The 23,674-nt window shown below is 45.5% G+C and overlaps 2 protein-coding genes across 3 annotated transcripts in view; both read left to right on the forward strand.

The window, feature by feature from the left end:
- The first annotated feature begins 1,487 nt into the window (after nucleotides 1–1,487).
- Ggct (gamma-glutamylcyclotransferase) lies at nucleotides 1,488–10,126 on the forward strand. The gene is made up of 4 exons (XM_070014295.1): nucleotides 1,488–1,676; nucleotides 5,930–6,075; nucleotides 8,045–8,180; nucleotides 9,525–10,126. The coding sequence occupies exons 1-4, from the start codon at nucleotides 1,536–1,538 to the stop codon at nucleotides 9,663–9,665; spliced, it is 564 nt and encodes a 187-aa protein (XP_069870396.1). The 5' UTR covers nucleotides 1,488–1,535; the 3' UTR covers nucleotides 9,666–10,126.
- Nucleotides 10,127–13,509: 3,383 nt separating this feature from the next.
- Nucleotides 13,510–23,674, forward strand: part of Nod1 (nucleotide binding oligomerization domain containing 1) — a 44,155-nt gene continuing 33,990 nt past the window's right edge. The window contains exon 1 of one of the 2 annotated variants that reach the window (XM_070014292.1): nucleotides 13,510–13,970. The gene's annotated coding sequence lies outside the window, so the exon portion shown is untranslated. Of the gene's footprint in view, nucleotides 13,971–17,523; nucleotides 17,577–23,674 lie in introns of those variants that run through there. The other variant, XM_070014293.1, reaches the window with a different exon arrangement.

Genomic DNA, 23,674 nt, shown 5'->3' on the forward strand with positions numbered 1-23,674 from the left:
CTGAGCCATTTTTCAGTAGGATGTCCCCAGTTGTTCTGGGTTTTTCCCTTTGTTTCCTCTTGATGTTTCCTCTTGTAGCTCCTACAGGAAGGTAGATTTAAAGGCTTATGCTGAGAGTACAGATTTTGGGAGACATTTACAGATAGATCACATCAGGAGACACACAGTAAGGCTGGCCCTTTTTCACTGGTGAGATTGATCTGGGATAAAGTAGGAGGATTATGTTTTCCCTTGATGACCAGGAGAAATCCCTGAGGATGAGCTGATACCCAGTAAAGATTCCCTTTAGCCTTTTTCATAGATGGTTTCATTGAACCTGGCATGGATCTGTTGTTTCGTTAGGGACTGCAGAATGGAGGCCTTCCATATCTATCATTTCCTCTGCACCACTTAGTTAACAGACATACTATACAGATGAAACTGTTTCCTTATAACCCAGTATTGGGAAGGCAGTGACCTGGATATTGCCATTTTTCAGAGTAAGAATGGGGGTGATAGTCACAATAGTGTGGAAAGGTTTGCTTTCCCTTTGCTCTTTAATTTGGCTTACTCTTTTCTTGGGTGGGGGGAGTGGCCTTTTCATGTACTTAATATGTTTTATCATTCTGCAGTGACTATTATCTTTTTGATGCTCCAATTGTCAGAAGGCTGTTCTCTCTTGAGATTGACTCCTAAGCTTATGACCAGGCAAAGACATTTCTCCAAGAGGCCCTGGTGCCTTCTGGAAGGAGAGGGATTCAGGGTCCACACCTGAGTGCTAAGCAAAAGGGCCAGCCATTGCCTCTGGGCTCTTTTCAATCAACAGTACGAAGGTGGGCACAATGGTGCAGGACTGTACTACCAGCGTTTGGGAGGTGGGTCGCATGTGGTAGGCCAGCCAGGACTATCTATGCAGTCTCTGTCTCAAAACAAGACAACACGCACGCAAATCAGATTAGCCACGGAGAGGTGTTTGCCCAAGACCGTAAGTTATTTTCAGGCCCCGGTGGTACTCCGTGTCGTGTGCACGTCAAGTGGGGCCTTGAACTCAGCGCCAGTTTCCCCAGGCCTCCAGAGGCAAAGGCTCGAGTGGGGTGCGAGGTGGTGACCGCAAGGAGACGGTGGGCGAGGACGCGGTGCGGTGCGGGGCCGCGGGGCTTCAACTGCACAGTCATTCCCGCTCCGACGAGGGTTAGGACTTCCCACAACCCGGAAACCGCTTAAGCCACGCCCGTGAGACCCAAGGGATAGACCCTGCAAGTACCCATTGGCCCTAATACCTGCCAGTCAGAGAGCGTTTGGGGAAGGAGGCAGAACATCAGAAGAGCATATCCAATGAGGAATGAGCCTGGGTCGCCACGTCGCGAGGGTGTTTCCGGGACCTAGCAGAGGGCAGGAGGTGGGTGGGGAGGGACGGGCCAATCAAAGGAGGTGGGTCTCCCAGGTTTGCCGCAGCCAATCAAAAGGGCGCTATCTCGGCTCCGCCCGCCCCCCGCGTAGCGGTCTTTCTTTAAGCCTGGCGGCGGCGGGTTCAGCTGGCGTTGCGACTGTCAGCCATGGCGAGCTCGGCCTACGAGGACAGCGCGGGGCAGCACGGGGACTCCTTCCTGTACTTCGCCTACGGTAGCAACCTGCTATCGGAGAGGATCCACCTCCGAAACCCCTCGGCAGCGTTCTGCTGCGTGGCCCGCCTTCAGGTCAGTGCCCGCCGCCCGCAGTGTGCGGGCTGAGCGCACCTAGGGCATGCTTGTGTCCACGCCGGCGAGGCCTGCAGCGGGCAGGGAGCATCCACCCCGGCCTGAGCGGGGCTTCTGCCTCCCCTCACCCCCCCACCCCCTCCGCCACACGTTCCCATATCCTCCTGGGTCGGGCTCGCGTCTCCTGGACTGGGCTCCCCCACACCTGGCTCCTGGCCCCGCGTCCTCCTAGACCAGGCTTCCCCCACCTGCCCCCTACCCCTTGTCCTGGTCCGCGATCCCCCTTTTCGGTCCCCAACCCCGCGCATCCTGGGATGCGGTCGCTTGTGCTCCAGAGAACCCTTCTCTCGGGGAGGGAAGTACTGGCGAGTCCTTTGTTAGAGGATTTGTCAAATAATAGTGTAGAAATTGCTTACTTCCCTCCTGTTAGAGAGGTCCTCCTCAGGCCAGAGACTGGATGATTTTAACCACTGTCGCTACATCATTGCCCTTCAGTACAACGTGCACATCCCATTTCGCACATATTCTTCAGGCAAAGTTGGGAGTTACATTCTAGGTTGAGGACCTCCAGCATATAGGAGAATCCTGAGCAAAATCTTTGACACCACTGAATTAAACACACATGATCTCTGCTAACTTTGTCAGAATTTTTAGCTGGAAGCAACAGAAATTGGCTGATTTAAGGGGGGAAAAAAAGTTGAAAGGCAGTTGGGGAGCTAAGAGTGACCAGAAAGGCAGGAGTAAAAGCTGACTAAACAAGCTTAAAGGGGTACAACCAGCATTCTAGCACAACCGGCAGTCAGGATGCCGCTGTGTACCGCTACCAGTGGCAGACATGTCTGTGTCATGATGCATTACCATCACCATCTGTGCTGCACTCCTGTTGCTCCTGAGACTAATGATGCACAGTCAGACCAAAGCAGAGACCCTGATGACCTTGAACATTGACTTCTAATTCAAAACCACAGGTAGGATGCCCTGATTTGTTAAGTCTTGGCCATGTATCATGCCCTGACTACAAGAAAATCTGAGAAAAATCTGGCTTCTGAAGCTTTTGGAGCTTTAGAAATGGGAGTTGGGTCTTGATCCTCCATCTCCATCGCCAAGCTCATAAGATAGGAAAGGTCTAAAATGTAGAAGGAAGTCCAAGTAGTTATATCAGAGGTGGGAGAAGAAATAACACATAGATAATTGTTCATTTATAGGTGTGGTCAATCAAATGAGATATGCAAGGTGCATCAATGTCTGACCAGAGGACCCAACCAGGAAGCCCTCCAGAAATGGGACTCCTCTCCTCCTCCTCCTCCTTCTTCTTCCTTTCTTCTTTCTTCTTCTTTTTGTTGGTCATGGGGCTTGAATTCTGGGCCTGGGCGCTGTCCCTTAGCTCTTCAGCTCAAGGCTAGTGTTCTAGCACTTGAGCCACAGTGCCACTCTGGTTTTTTGAGTGGTTAATTGGAGATAAGAGTCTCTCAGACTTTTCTGCCCTGGTTGGCTTTGAACTTCAATCCTCAGATCTCAGCCACCTGAGTAGCTAGAATTATAGGCGTGAGCCACTGGCGCCCAGCTCTTTTTTTTTCTTTTCTTTTCTTTTCTTTTCTTTTCTTGTCTCTTCCCTCCCTCCCTCCCTTCCTTCCTCCCTTCCTCCCTCCCTTCCTTCCTTATTTCCTTCTCTTTCCTTTCCTCCCTCCCTTCCCCCTTTCTCTCTCTCTCCTTCCCTCCCTCCCTTCCCCCTCTCTCTTTCTCCCTCTCCCTCCCCTCTCTTCTCCTTCCCCTCTCCCCTCCTTCCCCCTTCCTTCCTTCCTTGCTTGCTTGCTTGCTTTTCCCAGTCCTGGGGCTTGAACTCAGAGGTTTAAACTAAGGGCCTGAGCACTGTCCCTAAGCTGTTTTTTTTTTTTGTGCAAGGCTAGCACTCTACCACTTGAGCCACAGTGTCACTTTTGGCTTTTTCTGTTTATGTGGTACGGAAAAAGTGAACCTAGGACTTCATGCATGTTAGGCAAGCACTCTACCACTAAGCCACTTTCCTAGCCCTTTTTTTTAAAAAAAATTATTATAAAGGTGATGTACAGAGGAGTTACAGTTACATAAGTCAGGTAAAGAGTACATTTCTTTTTGGACAATGTCACCCCCTTCCCTCACTCAAAAATGGGACTTGTTTTTGATTGTTGTTATTGGTTGGGGGGCTTTCTGAACTCAGGGCTTAGGTACTGTCCCTGAGTTCTTTTGCTCAAGGCTACTTAGAGCCACAGCTCCACTTCCAGTTTTCTGCTGGTTAGTTGGAGATGAGTCTCACCTGGACTTTCCTGCCTCGGCTGGCTTTGAAATACAGAATCCTTAGCTCTCAGGTCCTGAGATTAGCTAGGCCCTGGCACCCAGTGAAAATGGGACTAAAACTTAATACGGTATCTGAATGATTCAGGAGATGGGAAGAAAAGGGAATCAAGGGAACAGTATGTGCAAAGGTCCTAAAGAAAGATGTAAGTGAACTCCATGAGATGTAGGAAAGGGCCATACATTAATAGAATTACAGTGGCCAATAAGACTTTAGCCTGTCACTTAAGCACAATGGAATGGAAGCAAATGAATGGAATGTCTTTGAAAGCTCACTCTGGTTGCTATGGAAGATAGGTTTGAAAGGGACAGAGGTGGGTGTGGGGAACCCAGTTGTAAAGTTTTAGTAGCAGCCATGCCAAAGATAATGACTGGCACCTTGAAGTAGGGTACCAGCAGGGGAAGATAGATGGACTTGAGAGATAGGAGATAGCTGGTAAAGCTAGATAATTGGTTGTGAAGTAAGAGACTCAAGATTTTGCACAACCAGGCAGATGATGGTGATGTGTACAATGAGGAATATCTATTTGGCAAGTGAAAACTTGTAAGTTCACTTTGAACATACTGAGTTAAATGCTTGCTAGATGGCTAAGTGAATAGCACACTATTAGATAATATCTGTTAGGTACCTACTATGTGCTAGGCCATGTCTTAATCACTTTTGAGGCTCAGGAGCAATCTGTACCTATTTGAAAGATGATGAAAGCACTGGGTAGCACTTGAAACTGCTGAAGGAAATGGATTGTCTTGGGCATTTAAAGATCTAGTAATAGAGGAGGAATTGTCAAAGAGGATGGGGAGATCAAGGAGGAGCCTGAAAATCTAAAAAGAGGGCCTGGCAGAAGAGAGTGGTTATTCATATCCTAAATAGCCAAGAAATGGAGCAAGATGAGAAATGAGAGCTGTCTGTTGGATTTAGCAATAGACAGCCAATCCCTGTGTGATTGTAGCTTTGATCAGACATACCAATGTCTTGCCACAGGTGCTTGGTGCTAGAGATAACTCACTGTGCCAGTTCAAGGTCCTGAGCTCTCAAACCAGCCTATTTCCCAAAGTGTCTGATCAGGTTTTTGAGAAAACAAGTGACAGGGATAAAATAATAAAACTAAAAAAAGGACTCTAGTGTTATTATTGATTCTAGCCTCTTTTTTTTTTTTTGGCCTATTAAGAGAACTAAGCCCTGGAAAGATGGAAAGAAATCTCCCCACAGGAATTTTATTCTTCCTCCAGACTCTCATCCCAATTGTTCATGTCATGGCTCCAACAGTCCTGAGACCTCAGGCAAGTTGCTCAGTCTTTCCAGGCTGCAGTTTTTCCTTGTTATAAAATAAATAACCAGTAATGTTCAGGTGTTAGTGCTCCTATAGTTATTGTAGATAGATCAGTACAATTCATAAGTATACAAATACTTATTTGTATACTTATAAATTAAGGATACAGCATTCTTCAGTCTACAGTCTAGAGAAATGCTAGCTCCCTTAGGGAAAATGTGGTGGGTGATAGAGGTTGTTGGGGTGATCTCCAGACATGAAAGCATATTATAACTCATGAGTCCATTACCTAGCAGGTCTCTAAGTAATGTACACACCTGTAAATAGACTGGGAAGTAATTTGCAGAAATGAAAGTAATAGTGTTAAGATATCAGAGTTACAAGATCTTTTTCCTTATGACTTAAAATGTTAAGATGCTATACATATTCAATATACATTTTATTTTTAAGGAAAATATGTCCTTGAGACCTGGGGTCTCTGTCTTTCTTTTTTTAATCTTTGTATTTCCTACAGCTTCTACACATAGGAGGAACTTGAAAGTTTTTTGAACAATTTATTTACATGGAGTTCAAGGTAAATCCTTTTTATTTTCAGAAGGGAAATTTGGGTTCAAGTGAATATTGATTCTATCACTTTGGTTTCCTTTGTAGGATTTTAAGCTTGACTTTGGCAATTTCCAAGGCAAAACAAGTGAAAGGTGGCATGGAGGTATAGCTACCGTTTTTCAAAGTCCTGGCGATGAAGTGTGGGGAGTGGTATGGAAAATGAACGAAAGCAATTTAAGTTCCCTGGATGAGTAGGTGGCTTCTAATTATAAGTTAACTAATTCAGAAAGTGGATTTTATGGAAGGATATATGCTTGTGTGTTAGTTTTTCAAAACTATACATTTCTACTTACTACAGACATACTCTTTATACTTCAGGATAAAAAAATCTAGGAAGAAAATACTTTGTCATTCTGATTTGGGAGAACGTTTGTAATCTCTTATGTTAAAAAATGGAAGCCATCTGGGCGCTGGTGGCTCACACCTGTAATCCTGGCTACTCAGGAGGCTGAGATCTGAGGATTGCGATTCGAGGCCAGCCCAGGCAGGAAAGTCCATAAGACACTTACCTCCAATTAACTACCAGAAAACCGGAAGTGGCACTGTGGTTCAAGTGCCCGTTTTTGAGCTGAAGAGCTGAGGGATAGCACCTAGGCCCAGAGTTCAAGCCCCAAGCCCCATTAAAAAAAGGAAGTTGTTATATTTGTTCATAGTTTTAAAAATTATTTTTTGCAGTTTTTCTTTTTATTTAAGATTGCAGCTGGGTGTTGTGGTACAGAACTGCAATCTCACCTACAGGGCAGGATAGGCAGGGGAATCATAATTAGTCCAAAGCTGATACCCTACCTGAAAAAAGTTAAAGGAAAAAAGGGCTAGGGGTATGGCTCACATGGTAGAATGCTTGCTAGCAAGCCCAGAGCTCAAATTCCAGTACTGAAAAAGAAAATGATTTGCAAAAAATTACAGTTGATGCAATTAACAATTAATAAGCAGTTCAGCCAATAAGTAATCATTGGTAGAAGAATGGGCAACATATTAGAATGTGTGGATAGTTTTTATAACTAGAACTCTCAGAGTTGTGTGACAGCATTTAATTCAAAACAAGTTGGCAGAAGCGGCAGAAACGAGTAGGACTTGAGAAGGATGTGTTATCTGACTCATTTCATCCTTGCCTCATTCAAGCAAGAATAACCTGCCCTCGCAGCTTTTCTCTGGGGAGAGACATTCTCTTGCTGTCAGAGGATGCAGTCTACCTTTTATAAGAACAGTATTTGAGGGCATACAGAGCAATAAATACACTTAAGTGTTCAGACAGGAGAAATATACAGATCTATCTGTTAGAAACCCTGAGCCTCTGTATCCACAAGGCCTTGGTTCAGGACACCAAGAGTACTAAAACTACATAATATATATAAATAATCTGTGCATATCCTGCTTTGTGTGCTTAGTCATCTCTAAGTCACTTCAATACCTAACACAATGCTGTGGGAGTAAATGTTAGACCTTATTTTTAAGGAAATAATGACAAAGAAGAAAGTCTGTATGCATTTGGCTCAAACCCAATTTTTGATCAGAGCTTGGTTGAATATGTGGATGTGGAACCTGTGAATACAGAGTTGACTCTACCACTAAATTTCAGAGCCAGCTGAACCACTAAATCTAGGACTGACTACCACTAAGCCTCAGAGCTGACTGTACCATTAAGTCTCAGAGTTGACTCTTAACACTGAGCCTCAGAGCTGACTATTCCACTGAGACTCAGAGCTGATTGTAACACTAAGCCTCAGAGCCAACAGTACTGCTAAGCCTCGGAACTGTTAGTAAGTCTTAGAGCCATTTGTACCACTGAGCTTGTATCCCTAAGCCTTGGAGCTTACTGTGCCACTTAGTCTAGGGCCAGCTGTAACACCGAGCCTTAGAACTTACTGTACCACTGAACCTCAGAGCTGACTGTACCACTGAGTCTCAGAGCTCACTGGCTATACTGTTAAGTCTAGGACCAGCTGGACCACTGAGTTTCAGGCTCCCCTGCTAAAATGCTAAGTGTGCTTTGGCATGGTATTATTTACGTGTTCGCCATATTCCAAGTTATGCAGGGAGAAATACATCCTTATAGGCAGTTCAATTACTAGTCTTTTACCCCCAACTTGATTAAGAGATTTGAACCAGTAAACCAACTTTCCTGGATTAATGGTAAATATTTGGCTGTTCTGGTTTCAGACAAGAAGGGGTTAAACATGGAGTATATGTTGTAATAGAAATTAAAGTTTCTACTCAAGAAGGGAAAGAAATAGACTGTCGCAGTTACCTGATGACAAACTATGAGAGTGCTCCTCCCTCGCCACAGTACAAAAAGGTAAGTTGCTTAGGTGTTCAGCGAGTCTCAATTTTCATTGAGATAAATTGGAGAATGTCTTGTTTTCCCAAGGCTTTGTCCATTTTAAATTTCATATGACATTTTAATAAAACAATTAAAAAAAAGATACTATTTACTTAAGGGGCATTTCTCAAGTACTCTCCAGGGGCTGGTGATTTGGTTTAGTGGTAGCCTGAGTGAGACCCTGGGTTCAACCCTAGCACCAAAATGTGTGTGTGTGTATGTGAATCTAAACTATATACATTTATGTCTAACAATAGAACTATTTCTAAAACTTCGTTTTAAAAAGCTTCTATTCGGGGCTGGGAAGGTGGCTCAGTGGTAGAGTGCGTGCCTTGCATGCTTGAGGCCCTGGGTTCGATTCCTCAGCACCACATAAGCAGAAAAAAAAAAGCCGGAAGTGGCGCTGTGGCTCAAGTGGTAGAGTGCTAGCCTTGAGCTGAAGAGCTGAGGGACAGCGCCCAAGCCCAGAGTTCAGGCTCTACGACCAGCCCAAAAAATAAAAATAAATAAATAAATAAAAAGCTTCTACTACTCGGATTTCTTAAAGTGCAGGTGTATGTGTATATTTTAATAGGTTTAGTTTGCAGTTATGCTTTCATAATTTTTTTCCTCACAAACCAGTATTCCATGAACACTGTTTCTTTTTTTTTTTTCTGGGAAAAATAGAATTACTACTGTCAACATGTTTTCCACCCTACAGTGGAGAAGAAAAGTCACTTGAAGGTCAGGGTTAAGGACCACTGGCATTCAGAGTCGGAGAAGCCACCCTTGCATGACCAGGACAGGAATAGGGGACCCCTACCTCCTTTTCAGTCAGGATGTCATTCACAATGTGTAGGAAGTTCCAGGTGTTTCTCAGTGTGCTGCCTATATTTTAATCAATTTAGCCTGATATGGGTCTCCAGTGTGCCCCTAAACCCAGTTGCCATTTACTGCCATGTCTAATTCAGAGCCGAGTAGACCATGGGACTGAGATCAGAGCAACTTCTTTTTGAAGAATGGTGGTTTTCCCTAAATGACTATGCAAATTCTATAACATAAGGTGGATTTTTGTCTTAATCTCAACAAAATCTGAATTGAAGAACTTGTTCACGTTATTAATATTATCATTCTGTGAAGATGCTTCAGGCAGCTTTGAAAACTCCTGTGCTTCGTGTCAAAGTGAGAGAAAAAGTTATGTCTAATTTTTTCCCCAGAATTACTGATTTTGGAATTCTCTGAAAGCTATTATTTAAGGTTCTTACCATGCAAGTAGAGTTGTGGCATTCTATTATGTTCCTAACTAAAAGCATTATATTTGTTTGTTTTAACCATTTCTAGGTTATTTGCTTGGGCGCAAAGGAAAATGGTTTACCCCTGGACTATCAAGAGAAGTTAAATGCAATAGAACCAAATGACTATAATGGAAAGGTCTCAGAAGAAATAGAAGATATCATCAAAAAAGGCGAAGCCAAACTGTAGAACCTAACAGAATACAACTGGACATACTCAATGTACTATTAGGCAGTATTTTTAATATTTGGAGAACAGGGCTCTGGGAAAACTTCTGATTTAATCTGCTGATTATCAACAGTGCTGGGAAGGGTGTCTCACTTGGGTGATTCCCTATTTTCTGACTACCTGGGTCTTGAATTAGACAGTTACAAAGGGATGAGTTCCTGGAATGCATGGGTGCTTGGTGTGGGTTCTCCTGAGAACACCTAGAACAACTATCTCAAGTTGATCATGTCTTCCTGCTTTGTGAGGAAGGGTAGATTTGCATCCCACTGGATGACAGTGCTGGTAAATTGCTTTGCTCTGTCTGAGCATTTCTTTAAATGATCAACTTCAGAAGAGTAAGGAAATTGCAGACAGTTGATTAAAAAAAAGTTTAAAAATTGAAAATGGCTTACTGTTCTTAGACAAATAAATGTATTTGTGTTTAATCTATTTTCCCTACGAAAGTGCTCTGTTGTGTCATGTTGTTAAACCCAAATCATTACATATTCTGGAACCAGAGGGGTTGTGCCACAAGAGCCTGGTGGCCTGGGTTCAAGGCCAGTGCCACTGCTTCCTGTGAGACTCCAACTTTCCCTATTCCTGCCTCAGTGTCCTCACCTGTAGGCCAGGGATAATCTAATCACTTATGTTTTAGGATTATTTGATGGTTAAGGGAGTAAATAAATGTATTAAGATTAGGACTGAGGGGCTGGGAAGGTGGCTCAGTGGTAGAGCACTTGCCTTGCATGCCTGAGGCCCTGGGTTCGATTCCTCAGCACCACATAAGCAGAAAAGAAAAAAGTCCGGAAGTGGTGCTGTGGCTCAAGTGGTAGAGTGCTAGCCTTGAGCTGAAGAGCTGAGGGACAGCTCCCAGGCCCAGAGTTCAGGCCCCATGACTGGACCCCCCCCCCAAAAAAAAAGATTAGGACAGAATGCTGGGAATGTGGCTTGGTGGTAGAGTGCTTACTTCACATGCATGAAGCCTGGGTTCAATTCCTCAGTAACCACATAAACAGAAAAAGCCAGAGGCGGTGCTGTGGCTAAAGTGGTAGAGTGCTAGCCTTGAGTGAAAGAATTGGGAAGACTGATACATGCAATGGCCTGGTACATCTTTGGAGAATTATACTGCAAGGGAAACAGCTATCCCAGAGTTACCTAGTAGATGATCCCACAGACTTAACATTCTTAAATAACAAAATTAGGATTGGATAAGAAGGGGCACGTTATGCGGCTGGGAAGTTGGCTCAGTGGTAGAGTGCTTGCCTTGAATGCATGAGGCCCTGGGTTCGAGCCCTCAGCACTACATAAGCAGAAAAAAGCCAGAAGTAGTGCTGTGTCTCAAGTGGTAGGGCACTACCCTTGAGCTAAAGAGCTGAGGGACAGCGCCCAGGCCCAGAATTCAGGCCCCATGACCGGACCCCCCCCCCAAAAAAAAGAAGGGGCACATTAGATCAGGCACACCACTAGGCATCTCTGTAGTGCTGGAAATGTTTTGTATCTTTACTATGTTATGCTCTGGTTATAACAATGCAAGGTGTTACCAATGGGGAAAATTGAGTTCAGAGTGGATTTCTGCATTTCTTCCGAGTGCATTTATAATATCTTAAAGTGAAACCTCTTAGAAAAAAAAAAATGATTTTTTAAAAAGTGGTAGATTCAGACCCAGGCACCAGTGGCTCATACCCATAATCCAAGCTAGTCAGGAGAATGAGAGCTGAGGATTGCAGTTTGAAGCCAGCCCAGGCAGAAAAGTCTGTGAAACTTACCCCAATTAACCACCAAGAAGTTGGAAGAAGAGATGTGGCTCGAAGTGGTAGAGTGTTAGACTTGAGCAACCAAGCTCAGGGACAGCACCTAGGCTCTCACGTTGAAGTTCTGGGACTGGCAAAAAAAAAAAAAAAAAAAAGATGGATTCATAAAGTGCAGTTCACTAAGAATAGTGGGTCTGGGAGACAGCTCACTGGTGGAGCATGTGTTCATGCATAAGCTTCTGCGCTTGATCTCTCCAGCATTAGTTTTAACAAATGAATAAAAAAGCTAGGTGCTGGTGGCTTTCATCTGTAATCTTCAGAGGCTGAGATTCAAGGCCAGGCCCAGGCAGAAAACTGGGACTCCAGCTACAAAGTAACCCAGACAAAAGCATGTCTGGAGGTGTGGCTCATGTGGAAGAGCATCAGCTTATCAAACAAGCTGAGTGAGCTAGGGGCTCCTGAGTTCAAACCCTACTACTGCAGAAAGGAAAGAAAGAGGAAAAGCAACAACAAAAAGCTAGGATGGAAAACATCTTAGAAAACCCTGTCAAGGTTAAGAACTCCGATGGTGTGTGTGTGTGTGTGTGTGTGTGTGTGTGTGTCTGTGTGTGTGTGTGTGTGTCTGTGTGTTTGTGTCTGTGTGTCTATGTGTGTGTATTTCATTCCTGCCATAACAAATTATCACAAATTTAATACCCCAAGACTAGGGATACTAAATTTCTGGAGGACAGAATTCCAGAGAGTCTCAGTGGGCTAAAATACAAGTGTGAGGACTGCACTTCTTGGCTCAACCATTTCTTCACCTTTTTAAAGGTACTCAAAACTAGCCGCTTCTCCATCTTCTGCCTCCTACTTATCTAGACTCTTCTGATTAGTTTAGACCCAATCTTAAACCCAGGTTATTTCTCCATCTTAAGGTGAGCAGATAAGCAATTAGAGTTCCTGTTTTCCATGTTCATGGGTTCCAGGGTAGGTATGAACATCACAGAAGAGAGGGCTACTCTGCTTACTGCAGATTCAGTATCTTCATTATATTAACACAAATTCACACTTTGAAATCTTGAGTTAAAAGACAGAACTAAAGTTACAGCAGGAGAAACAGGACATGGGAAATACAAATGAAGCTTAAAAGACATGAATCCTGATTTTCAGAAAGAAACCTAGGGCTGGAGTTGAGCTCAGTGACTGCCTGGTAGGTGCAAGTGATAGCTTTCATACCTAGCACTGCACAAATGGTTCTGAATCTTTTCCTTCAGATTTGTGGCAGGGTAAGTGATGAAGCTGAATTCCAGCTCACACATTTGCAGTTGAACATACTTTGTTTTTTCTTTTTCCTTTGCTGGTCATGCGCCTGCATTCTGGGATTGGGTGCTGTCCCTGAGCTCTTCAGCTCAAGTCTAGCGCTCTACCACTTGAGCCACAGGGCCAGTTCCATCCAGCTTTTTCTGCTTATGTGGTGCTGAGGAATTGAACCCAGGGCCTCAGGCATGCAAGGCAAGTGCTCTACCACTTGAGCCACCGCGCCACTTCCAGCCTTTTTCTTTTTACTTATGTGGTGCTGAGGAATCGAACCCAGGGCCTTATGCATGCAAGGCAAGCAGTCTACCACTGAGCCACCTTCCCAGCCCCCCCCCCCCCCCACTTTGGTTTTTGAGAGAAGGCTTTGCTGGGAAGGTTCCTGAATAAATGTGGTCACATGATTTAATACACTTTTGTGAGAGAAGTGACTTTTTTTGTTTAAGCAATTGTCAATATTAAAAACATTTTTGGTCGGGGCGGGGGGGGGGCGGTGTATTATCAGCATGTTAAGAGTTCCTTTACAAGGCGTTACCGTAAATGAAAAGCATATGAAGTACACACTGCCCAGAGGACTTGAGTAGAAAACGGAAAGGCTTTAGGTTTAGTTGGACGACTTTCTGCAGTTTTCTTGGACAACTTTCCAGGTCGGGTCCTAGCCTGGCTCTGGCTGGGGTGTTGGCATTTCCCCTGGGCGGGCCTTGGCACCAGTCCCCGAGTGTGCGTCCCCTCCGCCGGCCCCGCCTGGCTTCCCGCGAACCACAGTTGGGTTTGAGGTCTCCCCGCTGCTCAGCTCCGCCGCCGGTCCTGCGACCTCGCCGGTGGCCTGCAGAGCCCCCCGCCACCAGAGGGCGCGACTGCCCCGGCTGCCGGGCCAGTTTCCGGCCCTGCCCTCGCCGAGCTGCGGTCGCCGTACTCGCAGGACCCCCGGGTGGCCGCGATCCCTGGGCACCCGCGCTCCCCGGCACCCGCGCTCCTGCGCCCCCGCCACCCCCGGGCCACTTCGATTCCCAGGCTGCCGTGCTTCCCGGGCCACCGCGCTCCCGCCACCCCCGGGCCCCTGCCATCCCCGGGTTTCCGCAGCGCCCGGGTCCCCGCGACCCCCAGGCCACCGCGGTCCTCGAGTCCCCGAGCCCCCGGGCCACCACGATCCCTCGGTCCCCGCGATCCTCGGGCTACCGAGCTCCTGGCATCACCCGTCCGGCTCAGTCATTGCAAGTTCTGCAAACTTGGTTGTCAAGTAAGTCCTGGGGTTCTGGCGGGGCGGCCTCAGCTTTCCTGGGTCCCGCGCGCCTCCGGGCTCCGCGAGCGTGAAAGGCGGCGTGGACTGGACCGGCAACCGGGGCTGGGGCTTATTCCGGGGTCGGGGGCGCAGAGTGGACGGGGCCGGCAGCCCGGGCCTGGGGCTTGTTTGGAGGCGGGAGGACGGGGTCGGCAGCCCGAGGCTGGGGCTTGTTGGGGGGGGGTGCGTTGGACGGGTCCGGAAGCCCGGCGTGGACTGGGCCGGAAACCCCCTGGTTCGAGGGCCGAGGCTGCGGCTCTCAATCCCGCCCTCAACTAGAATCACTCTGGAGCACTTCTAAAACGCTGACACTGGACGTGTCTACACTGAGTCCACCCAGATCTCGAGGGTTGTGTGTTTTCACCCCCTACCCCCCTTCCCCGCTTGATTTCAGTGAGCAGCCGCCCAAACTACGGGCGGATGCGGCTGCCTTCCCTCGGCTTCCAGGGAGGGAGGATCCCCTTGGGCTCCAGGGGCCACAAAACAGGGAAAGAAGACAAACACCACTTCTACACACTGATGTTGACATATTCTGTGTGTGTGGTGTGTGTGTGGGGGGGTAAATGACAAATCAGGAAACCCTCCCCCCCTGCCCTGCATTTTGTTGGCATTTTTGTAAAGACATGGATTGTGGGTATTTGAAATAACATCTTGGGAAGCCATTAAATCCTCAGTAAACCCTGGGCAACTTCCGTCCTTTGTTTTTTTTAGAATGAAGCCAGAGATGTACTTGCTTGAAGCCAAGCCTGTCCCTCCTCAGGGCTCCCTAAGTCCTGGGACAGTAGACACATCAGGTTCTCTGTTCCCATCTAGGAAAAGGAACCAGCAGCAGGGGTCTGTAATGCAGGCTTGCAAGGCCATTCCACCAGTGATGAGAAAGGCAGATTTGAAATCCACAGCAGAAGTACAAGTGTTTTAAAGGAAAGAGGAATGGAAACAGCATGTTAAGTTTTGAACCCAAAGCCTGGGTTCCAATGTGATACTATCACTGCTGAGCTATGTGGCAATGGGCACATTATTTGGCTTCTCTGAGCCTATTTTCTTACCTGTCTTGAGGAAGATGATGTATACCCACCTGGCAGTCCATGTGGCACATGGTTCTGTCACTGGTAGTTGTTAGATGCAGTACTGGTGATCTGTATCTCACAGTTTTTCATTTAGTACAGCACTCCAAGCCTGTTTCTCCACTCTACTCAGGGAGGGCCTTCTTCCTGTTAGGTCTTTGAGTCTATAAAAGGCAGCTTTGAGGCTATTAACTCTACCACAACTACCACATTGGCTTATTAATAACTCTAAGATGCATTTTACAGCAAGAGATAGGAATGAATTTCTTGACAAAATAGAGCTTTCATCTTTCAGATTTTCTCTACTCACTGCCACATACATACAAATATGACCTCCAAGAAAAATGGGCTTTGATAGAGATGAAGAGAATGGATGTGGGACATTCATGGCTCTCCTGCTGAGAGCAGTCTCACATCAGGGGCCTGCAGTTGCTGTTTTGCTCCTGGCTATTACCTAGTGACCAAGAACAGCCAGGAATCTGGGGATAGAGAGGCCAAGCCCTACAAATGCTGATGCCCTATGTCCCAGCAAGACCTTCCCTTGCATGTGTGTTGGGACAGTGGCTTTGATAGTAATGTCTTCAGAATATAAACAGAAAATAATGAAGGTATAATGAAGATTGTTTTCAGTTTTTTATTATTATAAAGGTGATGTACAGAGGGGTTACAGTTCCATAAATCAGGAAATGAGTACATTTCCTTTTTGGACAATGTTACTCCTTTCCTTGCTCTCTCCCAGTTTTTCCCTCCTAGCCAGTATCACTGCTGCATTTGTTCTCTCCTTGCCCCACCCTTTCTGTGTCTCCCCTTGTCACCACTCTCCTCCAAACAGATGAACTTATAAACAAGACAATAGGTACAGAAAACAAAAACAGCAACAAATAAAAAAAAAAAACCTCCGGTTTCCATTTCTTGGAGTTCATTTTGATAAATATTTATATGATTATATGCACATAGCTGTTGAGCCTTTGGGATCTTCTCCTAAGAATATCCTCCTTTGGTCTCACTGTCTAGAGAGCTGCATAATTTATCTTGTCTAACTCTTCTACATTTCTTTTGGGAGATTTTAAGCAAGATGAAATTAGAAAAGCTAAGATTTGTGCCTGTGCTTGATTTTTGCCATAGTGAGCTGTTCTCTGTGACATTCTGAGGAAGGATGTGGCATGTCCCACAAGGGTCTTTTTTGGTCATCCATAAGGTCTGAACATGTCTCTAGGAAAACCTTTTGGCACACTAAATGCCCATTGAGGATAAATGTTTCTTTGAAATTTGACCTTGTGGGAAGAAGTGAGTAGTTTGCTGCCAGATTTTGCTGGTTTTGCTGCTAATAGGCTGGGCAAAGTATGGTGCCCTGGCTCAGATTTTTATTGAAACTTGAGTTCTATCTGGAACCACGACACACCAAACTGTTGGCAGAGATCACTTTGCATAGTTGGGCACAGCAAGCTCACTTGCTGCCACCACCACCACAACCACTGCCATCCTCTTCACCTTCTTCCCAGTCTTGGAACCCAGGAAGCCAGTGGGTTGCGGTCTTCTTCTGGCCCTCTGAAGGGAAGCTCTTCCTGCCAGCGGTGAATGTCTTTAGAGACAACAAATCAGTTTTGTGTTATGTTTTATTAAAGTCAGTAGGCCACTCTCTAGGAAACTATCACACAGGAATTTGTTTTGCGGAGAAGTAATTTCCTCTAAGCATAATGGCTAACAAATGGGTCAAGACAAAGATGACCCTTGGTGATTGTGACCCCAGATTAGCACCAGGTTTTGGTAGATTAATATTTTAATAAAACATGAAATGTCTCCCTGATAGATGTTTGGAATGTTAATGTGCCTTGTCTTTCTGTGTGCGGTAGCCACCTCAGAGGTTATATCAGGATTGTGAAGGTGTGATGACGTATAGATATTTTCAGAGCCATGTATGGCAGAGGCAAGGAGTAGTGGGAGAACTATAAGGAGATGATGATTTACTGGGGAGAAGGTTTATGATATTCTGTTTTCTAAAAGGTTAATGATAAGAAACTACTGTGTTTCATTTTTGCACATTCTCAATTGCTCTTACTTCCTAGACAGCAAACTCTTTGGAAGGAACTGGACATAAAGCCAGGCTTTTCTTTGAGGCTACCCTAATTCTTAATGGTACAGAACTGATGGCCCTGCCATTAGCAGGGTGATTCCTGATTCCATATTATCAGGCCAACCACTTCCCATGGAACATAGAATCAGACATGCTAGTGATTTGAAGTGGAGACAGAAGATCTGTAACAAATACAGACAGGATTGTGTTACGTGGAAGAAATCTTGGGTTTTGGAGTCAGAGCAGAGATCATACCCTTACATTGTACCTTAACTAACCATAGGCTTTGCCAAGGTCTTTAGCCTCTCCAACTGTGCCTTCCTGTATAAGAAGATAGTTGTAATGATTCTTTCCTTACAGGGTGTTCTGAATACTTGAGCTAATTAATCTGGGTGAAGTGCTAAGTAGCCTCCTGGTACTCAGCAGGTGAGTATTAACGGTGATAATGGCTATGTTGATTACCTTAGTAGCATGGTGCCCATCTCTTTCTGGCATGACTTGGAAGAAGAATTCAGCTTTCCTGAGGCCAAACCTTGGATCTGTAAAGTGGGGATCACAATCCATCCAGAAAGCTTAGGGTGAAGAAATGAAATAATGGTGTGTCTGACAAGGTAAACCCTAGATTATAATAACAAACACACAGACATAGTGTGCCAATGGATCTATGTGATTCAGTCTAGGCTTTTTTTCTTTTCCTTTCTGTTTTTTTCTTTTTAGTTCCTTGAATCTTCTCAACAACTGTGCAGTAGTTATAATTTCCTCCATTTAATGATGAGCTAGCTATGACTCTGTGAGGTTATATTGCTGTGCCCAGGACTTAATGGGGAGCTCTTCAACCCCTACCCAAGCTGCTCATGGAGAGCCCCTCCCTTTCTGCTTGCTCTGCCTACCTCCCTCAGTATGCCTGCTCTGTGCCAGGAGTGGGGAACCTCCTGGACACCAGCAAGAGGGATGAGGTTCTTCAAATTATTTGGTCTAGTCTTGTCAAGGCAACTGTAAGTATGACTTGGCATTCAGTAAATCTAAGTGCTTTTTTTTCAAGGTGAAATGTGATAAATATAGGACTTCAATTCATTTTTATAAATGTCCAAATGGCTCTTGGTAGGAGAAATGTTCACACTGTGTAGAGCCATATTCCTGGGCATAGGGCTTTGGAGTCCAGAGAACTGCCTGCTTAGAGAGTGGAAAAGGGGGCCTTTCTTTCTGCCTTCCAGATGATGTTTAAACCTCAGCCATTGCTTAGGCTAACTTAATACCAGAAAAAACATGAAACACGAAAAAACAGATAGGCCTGATACCAGTATTGACTAATGCTGTTGAGGTAGACTATGATGTTTGAGGTGCTTTGAGTCATTGCCTGGGTACAGTAAAGCTCACCCTGTCCTGGCCCTGGTGGGGGTGTTTGGGAGCACAGAAACCAGGACCAGATTTCTACAGGTGGGGTTTGGGCAGACAGTGTCACTAGTCCTTCACCAGTACAGTGGCCTACTAAGTACACCCCTTTTTGGAGATTCCTTGCTCATCTTCATACAGTTTGCTCCTCTTCTGCAGATCTTCCCAGAGGCCTATGTCAGTGGACCTGGGCTGGATACAAAAAAACAAATTCTCAGTTGAGTGAGTTGTGGGTGTTCTACATGTGTTCTAAGGAAATGGCAATTTGCAGGGATGCAGCCAGCAAGTTAGGGAGCAAAAGCTGTTTACACTCTTGGTTCCTTTTGGCTCTTTGGAGCTTCTTCAACATGTTAATTCAGTGAATGTCCTCAGAAGGGTGGCCTTGCTGGGATGTAGCAGTGAATGGAACAGTGCCAGCTTCAGGCCAAGTGATTGGCAGGCTAGTGGAGTTTGCCTGTGGAACAAAGTACTGTAGACAGAGGCTTGAACAACAGACTTCTCACAGTTCTGGAGGCCTGGAGCATGAGGTCACAGGTTGGTGGCCTGTTACTCTGTCCTTGTGCAGCTACCAGAGATAGCATGACATCTCTTGGTGTCTCCTTCTATGAAACCAATGGTCCATAGGTTTCATCCTCAGGATCTCATGTAAACTTGGCGAAGGCCCCTCCTCCAGACACTATGGATTAGGACCTCAGAGCTCTGAGGGGACTCACAGTAGGGATGGGCATGCAGACATACAAGAAAATGTATGATTGCAAACTGTAGTTAGTTCTGTGACTAGAAACAACAGCATCAGCGAACAGAAGATCAGGGCCTATGAGGATTAAGAAAGACTAGAGATGCCTATCCAGAAAAGAGTCTTTTCAGCTAAGACTAGAGATGCACAAAAGGCAAAATCATAGTCTAGGCATGGTAGCCCTAACCTATTAGAGAGGCATAGATAAGAGAATCATAGTTTGATACCTGCCTGAGCCAAGCATGCAAGATCTTATCAATAGTAACAGAAGCCAAAAGGGTTGGAGTTGGGGTGCTATAGGAATGGTAGGGCACCTGTGGAAAAGCCAACATTCAGACCCCAATACTGCATAAATAAATAATAAATAAATATGTTTGAAGACCAGGGGTGGGGAGGAGGAGCAGAATGTAAGTAGTGGGGGGTGAGTCTGCTTTGGCAAGGCTGGGCTTGGAAGACACAGAGAAGACAGACATAACAATGTAATCTCAGGTCAAACAGAGCCTCTGGCCTGGGCAGGGATGCAGGGTTTTAGCTAAAGTGCGGTAGGAAGCTGTTGGAGAGCCTCTTGCCGCTCTTCCCTACCAATTTATTAGGAAGAGACAGCTAGTAGTGTTGTCTTAGTTTGCTATTGATATTGAGTAATTTATAAAGAAATTTATTTCTTACAGTTTGGGAGCTGAGAGGTTCAAGGTAAAGGAGCCACGTCTTGTGAGAGCCGACTTTCTGGTGGAAAAAGAGGAAAGGGAGCTCACAAGAGCCACTTGTTTTTCAAATTAACAGACCCACTCTTGTGATAACTAACACAGTTCTTTTTCTTACTTTTTTTTTTTTTTTTTAGCAAATTTTTATTATGATTATGTGAATACATAAATTTCACAGTATTGTGGGATAGTGATACTTAAAGTCACAAACACTTTCTAAACATCATGGGGCAAATTGTCTTTATCGTGGTCTATAAAGTTTATGAATTCTATGAGCTCTGACAATACTCTGACAATATTTCTTGTCCATCGGGTGATATGTACATTTCTTTCATTTTGCTTAGTGTCAGCTGTTCCTTCTTTTTTGCTCATTCCCTCTCTCCTATCGCTGCCATTGAGTTGCTTAGTTTGTTTTGATCAATGACCAGTACAGCTGATGGGTCCCACTGTTGTATGTTTTTCCCTGTTTCCCTCTGTTTCTGTGTCCTCCTTCTAGTTTCCCTCTGAAACACACGCGCGCACGCGCGCACACACACACACACACACACACACACACACACACACACACACACACACACACACACACACACACACACACACACACACACACACACACACACACACACACCATATATGTGGTCATCAGCATGTAACCCAGTTGGTTGGTCAGTTTTCCACTGCAAGTAACAAAACACTTGAGAGAATCCATTTAGAAGGAAGATCACAGAATGTAGTGGGCTAGGGAAGGTGGTTGTCGCATTGTGGCTGAAGGCAATGCAAGATGCTGGGGCCCCAATTTCCTCTTCAAGGATACACCCCTAATAAGGCCCATCCCTTAAAGATGCCACCACTTCCCAGTGGTGCTGCAGGCTGCAACAAAGATTTAGCATTTGGGCATCTGAGGACATTTGAGATTCAACCCTGAACAACTCTAATTCTTTTTTTTTTTTTTTTTTTTTTTGGGTCCGGTTGTGGGGCCTGAACTCTGGGCCTGGGTGCTGCCCCTCAGCTCTTCAGCTCAAGGCTAGCACTCTACCACTTGAGCCACAGCGCCACTTCCAGCTTTTTTTTCTTTTTGCTTATGTGGTGCTGGGGAATCGAACCCAGGGCCTCATGCATGGAAGGCAAGTGCTCTACCACTGAGCCACCTTCCCAGCCCACAACTCTAATTCTTTAATCCTCTAATCTGTGAATGGATTAAATCAACAGGAATTGCACCTGGGACCCAGTCTTTTCTCAAAGGTGGGCCTCCAAATCCTATTAATACATGATATTGGGGATTAAATTTCCCACATCTGTATTCTGGAGAACATATATTCAAACCATAGTAGCTCTTACTTAGCAAGCTTTAGAAACACCATGTCAAAATATGAAACAATTCTGGAGATAGAGCTAATAGTTTTTATTTGTTCTGAGACTCAACAAAATGAAAGAGGGAAGGATTGGGATTGGGCCCACCTCAGGTGCCTGTGCGCAGCCTGGCCTGCCTGTTCAGGCACTGTCAGAGACAGATGGGTGTGAATGGGTAAGGTTCGCCCGGCTGCCTGGCACTCTTCATCATCAGGCTCAATGGATGACCTCTGGGAGTTCAAGTCCATCTTGGCTCCTAGAAACATGAACAAGAGGCCCCAAGAAGGGAGGGAGTTGGAAGTGTGGGGCAGGGGGTCAGGATCTACAGTTTCAGAATGCTGGGACTCATGGCTAAGGGAAGGATTAAGTAAGGAAAGGGAAGGCTGCCCAGAAGTCCCCAATGGAATGTTTTTCTGCCCTGTTCACCCTTGAAAATTGCAATGTATTTATTGACATATACTTTTTTTTTTCTAGTTCTGGGGCTTGAACTCAGGGCCTGGGCGCTGTCCCTGAGCTTCTTTTGCTTTACTACTTGAACCACAAAGCCACTTCTGGCTTTTCCTATTTATTTGGTACTGTGGAATCGAACTCAGGGCTTCATGCATGCTAGGCAAGCACTCTACCACTATGCCACATTCCCAGCTTTGGCATATACTTTATAGGCACAGGTATTTTGCCTTTGGTTTTGTTTTTGCAGTGCTGAAGAATCCAACTTAAGGCCTCCTACATGCTGAATGTGCACTTTACCAATGAGTTACACCCCTTCCCTCCTGTGTTTGAAAAAAACAAATGATTTAGAGCTTTCTAAGGTCATAGGAAAAGCCTCCAGTGGTATGGAGCCAAGTCTTGACTGTGGTGGCTGGCTTGTTTCCCTGCATCTGCAGGGACCCTGTTCTCTATCATGGCTAATTGGACAGATCTCCTCCATAAGTCAGGACCTTGCTCACTGAAACTCAGAGAACAGCCTGGCCTATGCCATGCTTTCTCTGGGAGGAGGACCCAGACTTTGTACTTTTGTCATTTTCTCAGTGTTATTTCACCCCTCATTGCACAGAAGTACCATGGTGTCCTTTAGCTGAGCACTGTGACAGATTTGTGCCTTAAATGTTGCTGGCTGTGCACATGTGCTCAGATGGGGCAAGACAAATCCTAACATAAGTTCTCTGGCCAGCAGTCAGCACACTGTTTATTAACTCACAGCCAAGTTCAAGCTCAAGCTTCTGTGGTGACGCATATATTTTGTTCTTGTGAAATGGCTTTCATTTGAAAAGTCTTAGATAGTTTCCAACTAGTCCTAAATGCCTTTCCAGATGCCCTCTGGCTTCAAGATCTGCTCCTCCTATATTTCTGTCTTCTACACAAGCCCTAGTCCCTGTGTAGAGTGCCAGGACCCAGATTCTAATCCTGAGCTCTGTTGTAAACTGTTGACTCTGCTTAAAATCTTTTCCTTCACTGGTTCCTCAGAGATGAACACCAAGTACAATGATTTTGGATTTTTGCTTTTTTTTTGGGGGGGGGGAGTCCAGTCGTGGGGCCTGAACTCTGGACCTGGGTGCTGTCCCTCAGCTCTTCAGCTCAAGGCCAGTGCTCTACCACTTGAGCCACAGCACCACTTCCGGCTTTTTTCTTTTTGCTTATGTGGTGCTAGGGAATCGAACCCAGCCAGGGCCTCATGCATGCAAGGCAAGCGCTCTACCACTGAGCCACCTTCCCAGCCCACTGGACTTTTGCTTTTTAAAGCCTGAAAAACATCAGTCAACAGCTTATGGGGGCTGGGAAGATGACTCAGTGGTAGAGCGCTTGCCTTGCATGCCTGAGGTCCTGGGTTTGATTCCTCGGCACCACATAAGCAAAAAGAAAAGAGCTGGAGGTGGTGCTGTGGCTCAAGTGGTAGAGAACTAGCCTTGAGCTGAAGAGCTGAGGGACAGCGCCCAGGCCCAGAGTTCAGGCCCCACAACCGGACCCCCCAAAAAAATAAAAAATAAAAAAATAAAATAAACAGCTTATGAGCCTTATAAGGATGGTTACCAAGCAGGAGGTGATTTGTCATGAGCAATTATGCAGACAAAGCTCTAGAAACAGAGAACTGGGCTCTGGTTAATGTTCTGAAGGCAGCAGCTAATGTGAAAGGCGTATAGCAATAGGAAATGCTACCAGGTAGATCTGAACTTGTCCACTAATAAACTGGGCAGGTACCTGTCCCTAAGTGAGTCTGAATAATGGAAATGCACATATCAGTCAGTGATCTGAACACCTGCTCTAAGCAGTGCGTAGGCCATTCATCTCGTATGTTGATCTCATCTCTCCTAAGTGTTGGGATGCAGTAACAACAGGTAATACCATGG

The sequence above is a fragment of the Dipodomys merriami genome, unplaced genomic scaffold (genome assembly GCF_024711535.1).
Source record: "Dipodomys merriami isolate MVZ:Mamm:240054 unplaced genomic scaffold, mDipMer1.0.p SCAF_94, whole genome shotgun sequence".
Classification (NCBI taxonomy): Eukaryota; Metazoa; Chordata; class Mammalia; order Rodentia; family Heteromyidae; genus Dipodomys; species Dipodomys merriami.

Coding starts and splice junctions, on each gene's coding strand:
- Ggct (XM_070014295.1), top strand. CDS start 1,536: ATGGCGAGCTCGGCCTACGAGGACAGCGCGGGGCAGCACGGGGACTCC. Junction 1,677..5,929: donor GCTGCGTGGCCCGCCTTCAG/GTCAGTGCCCGC, acceptor TTTCCTTTGTAG/GATTTTAAGCTTGACTTTGG. Junction 6,076..8,044: donor AATTTAAGTTCCCTGGATGA/GTAGGTGGCTTC, acceptor TTCTGGTTTCAG/ACAAGAAGGGGTTAAACATG.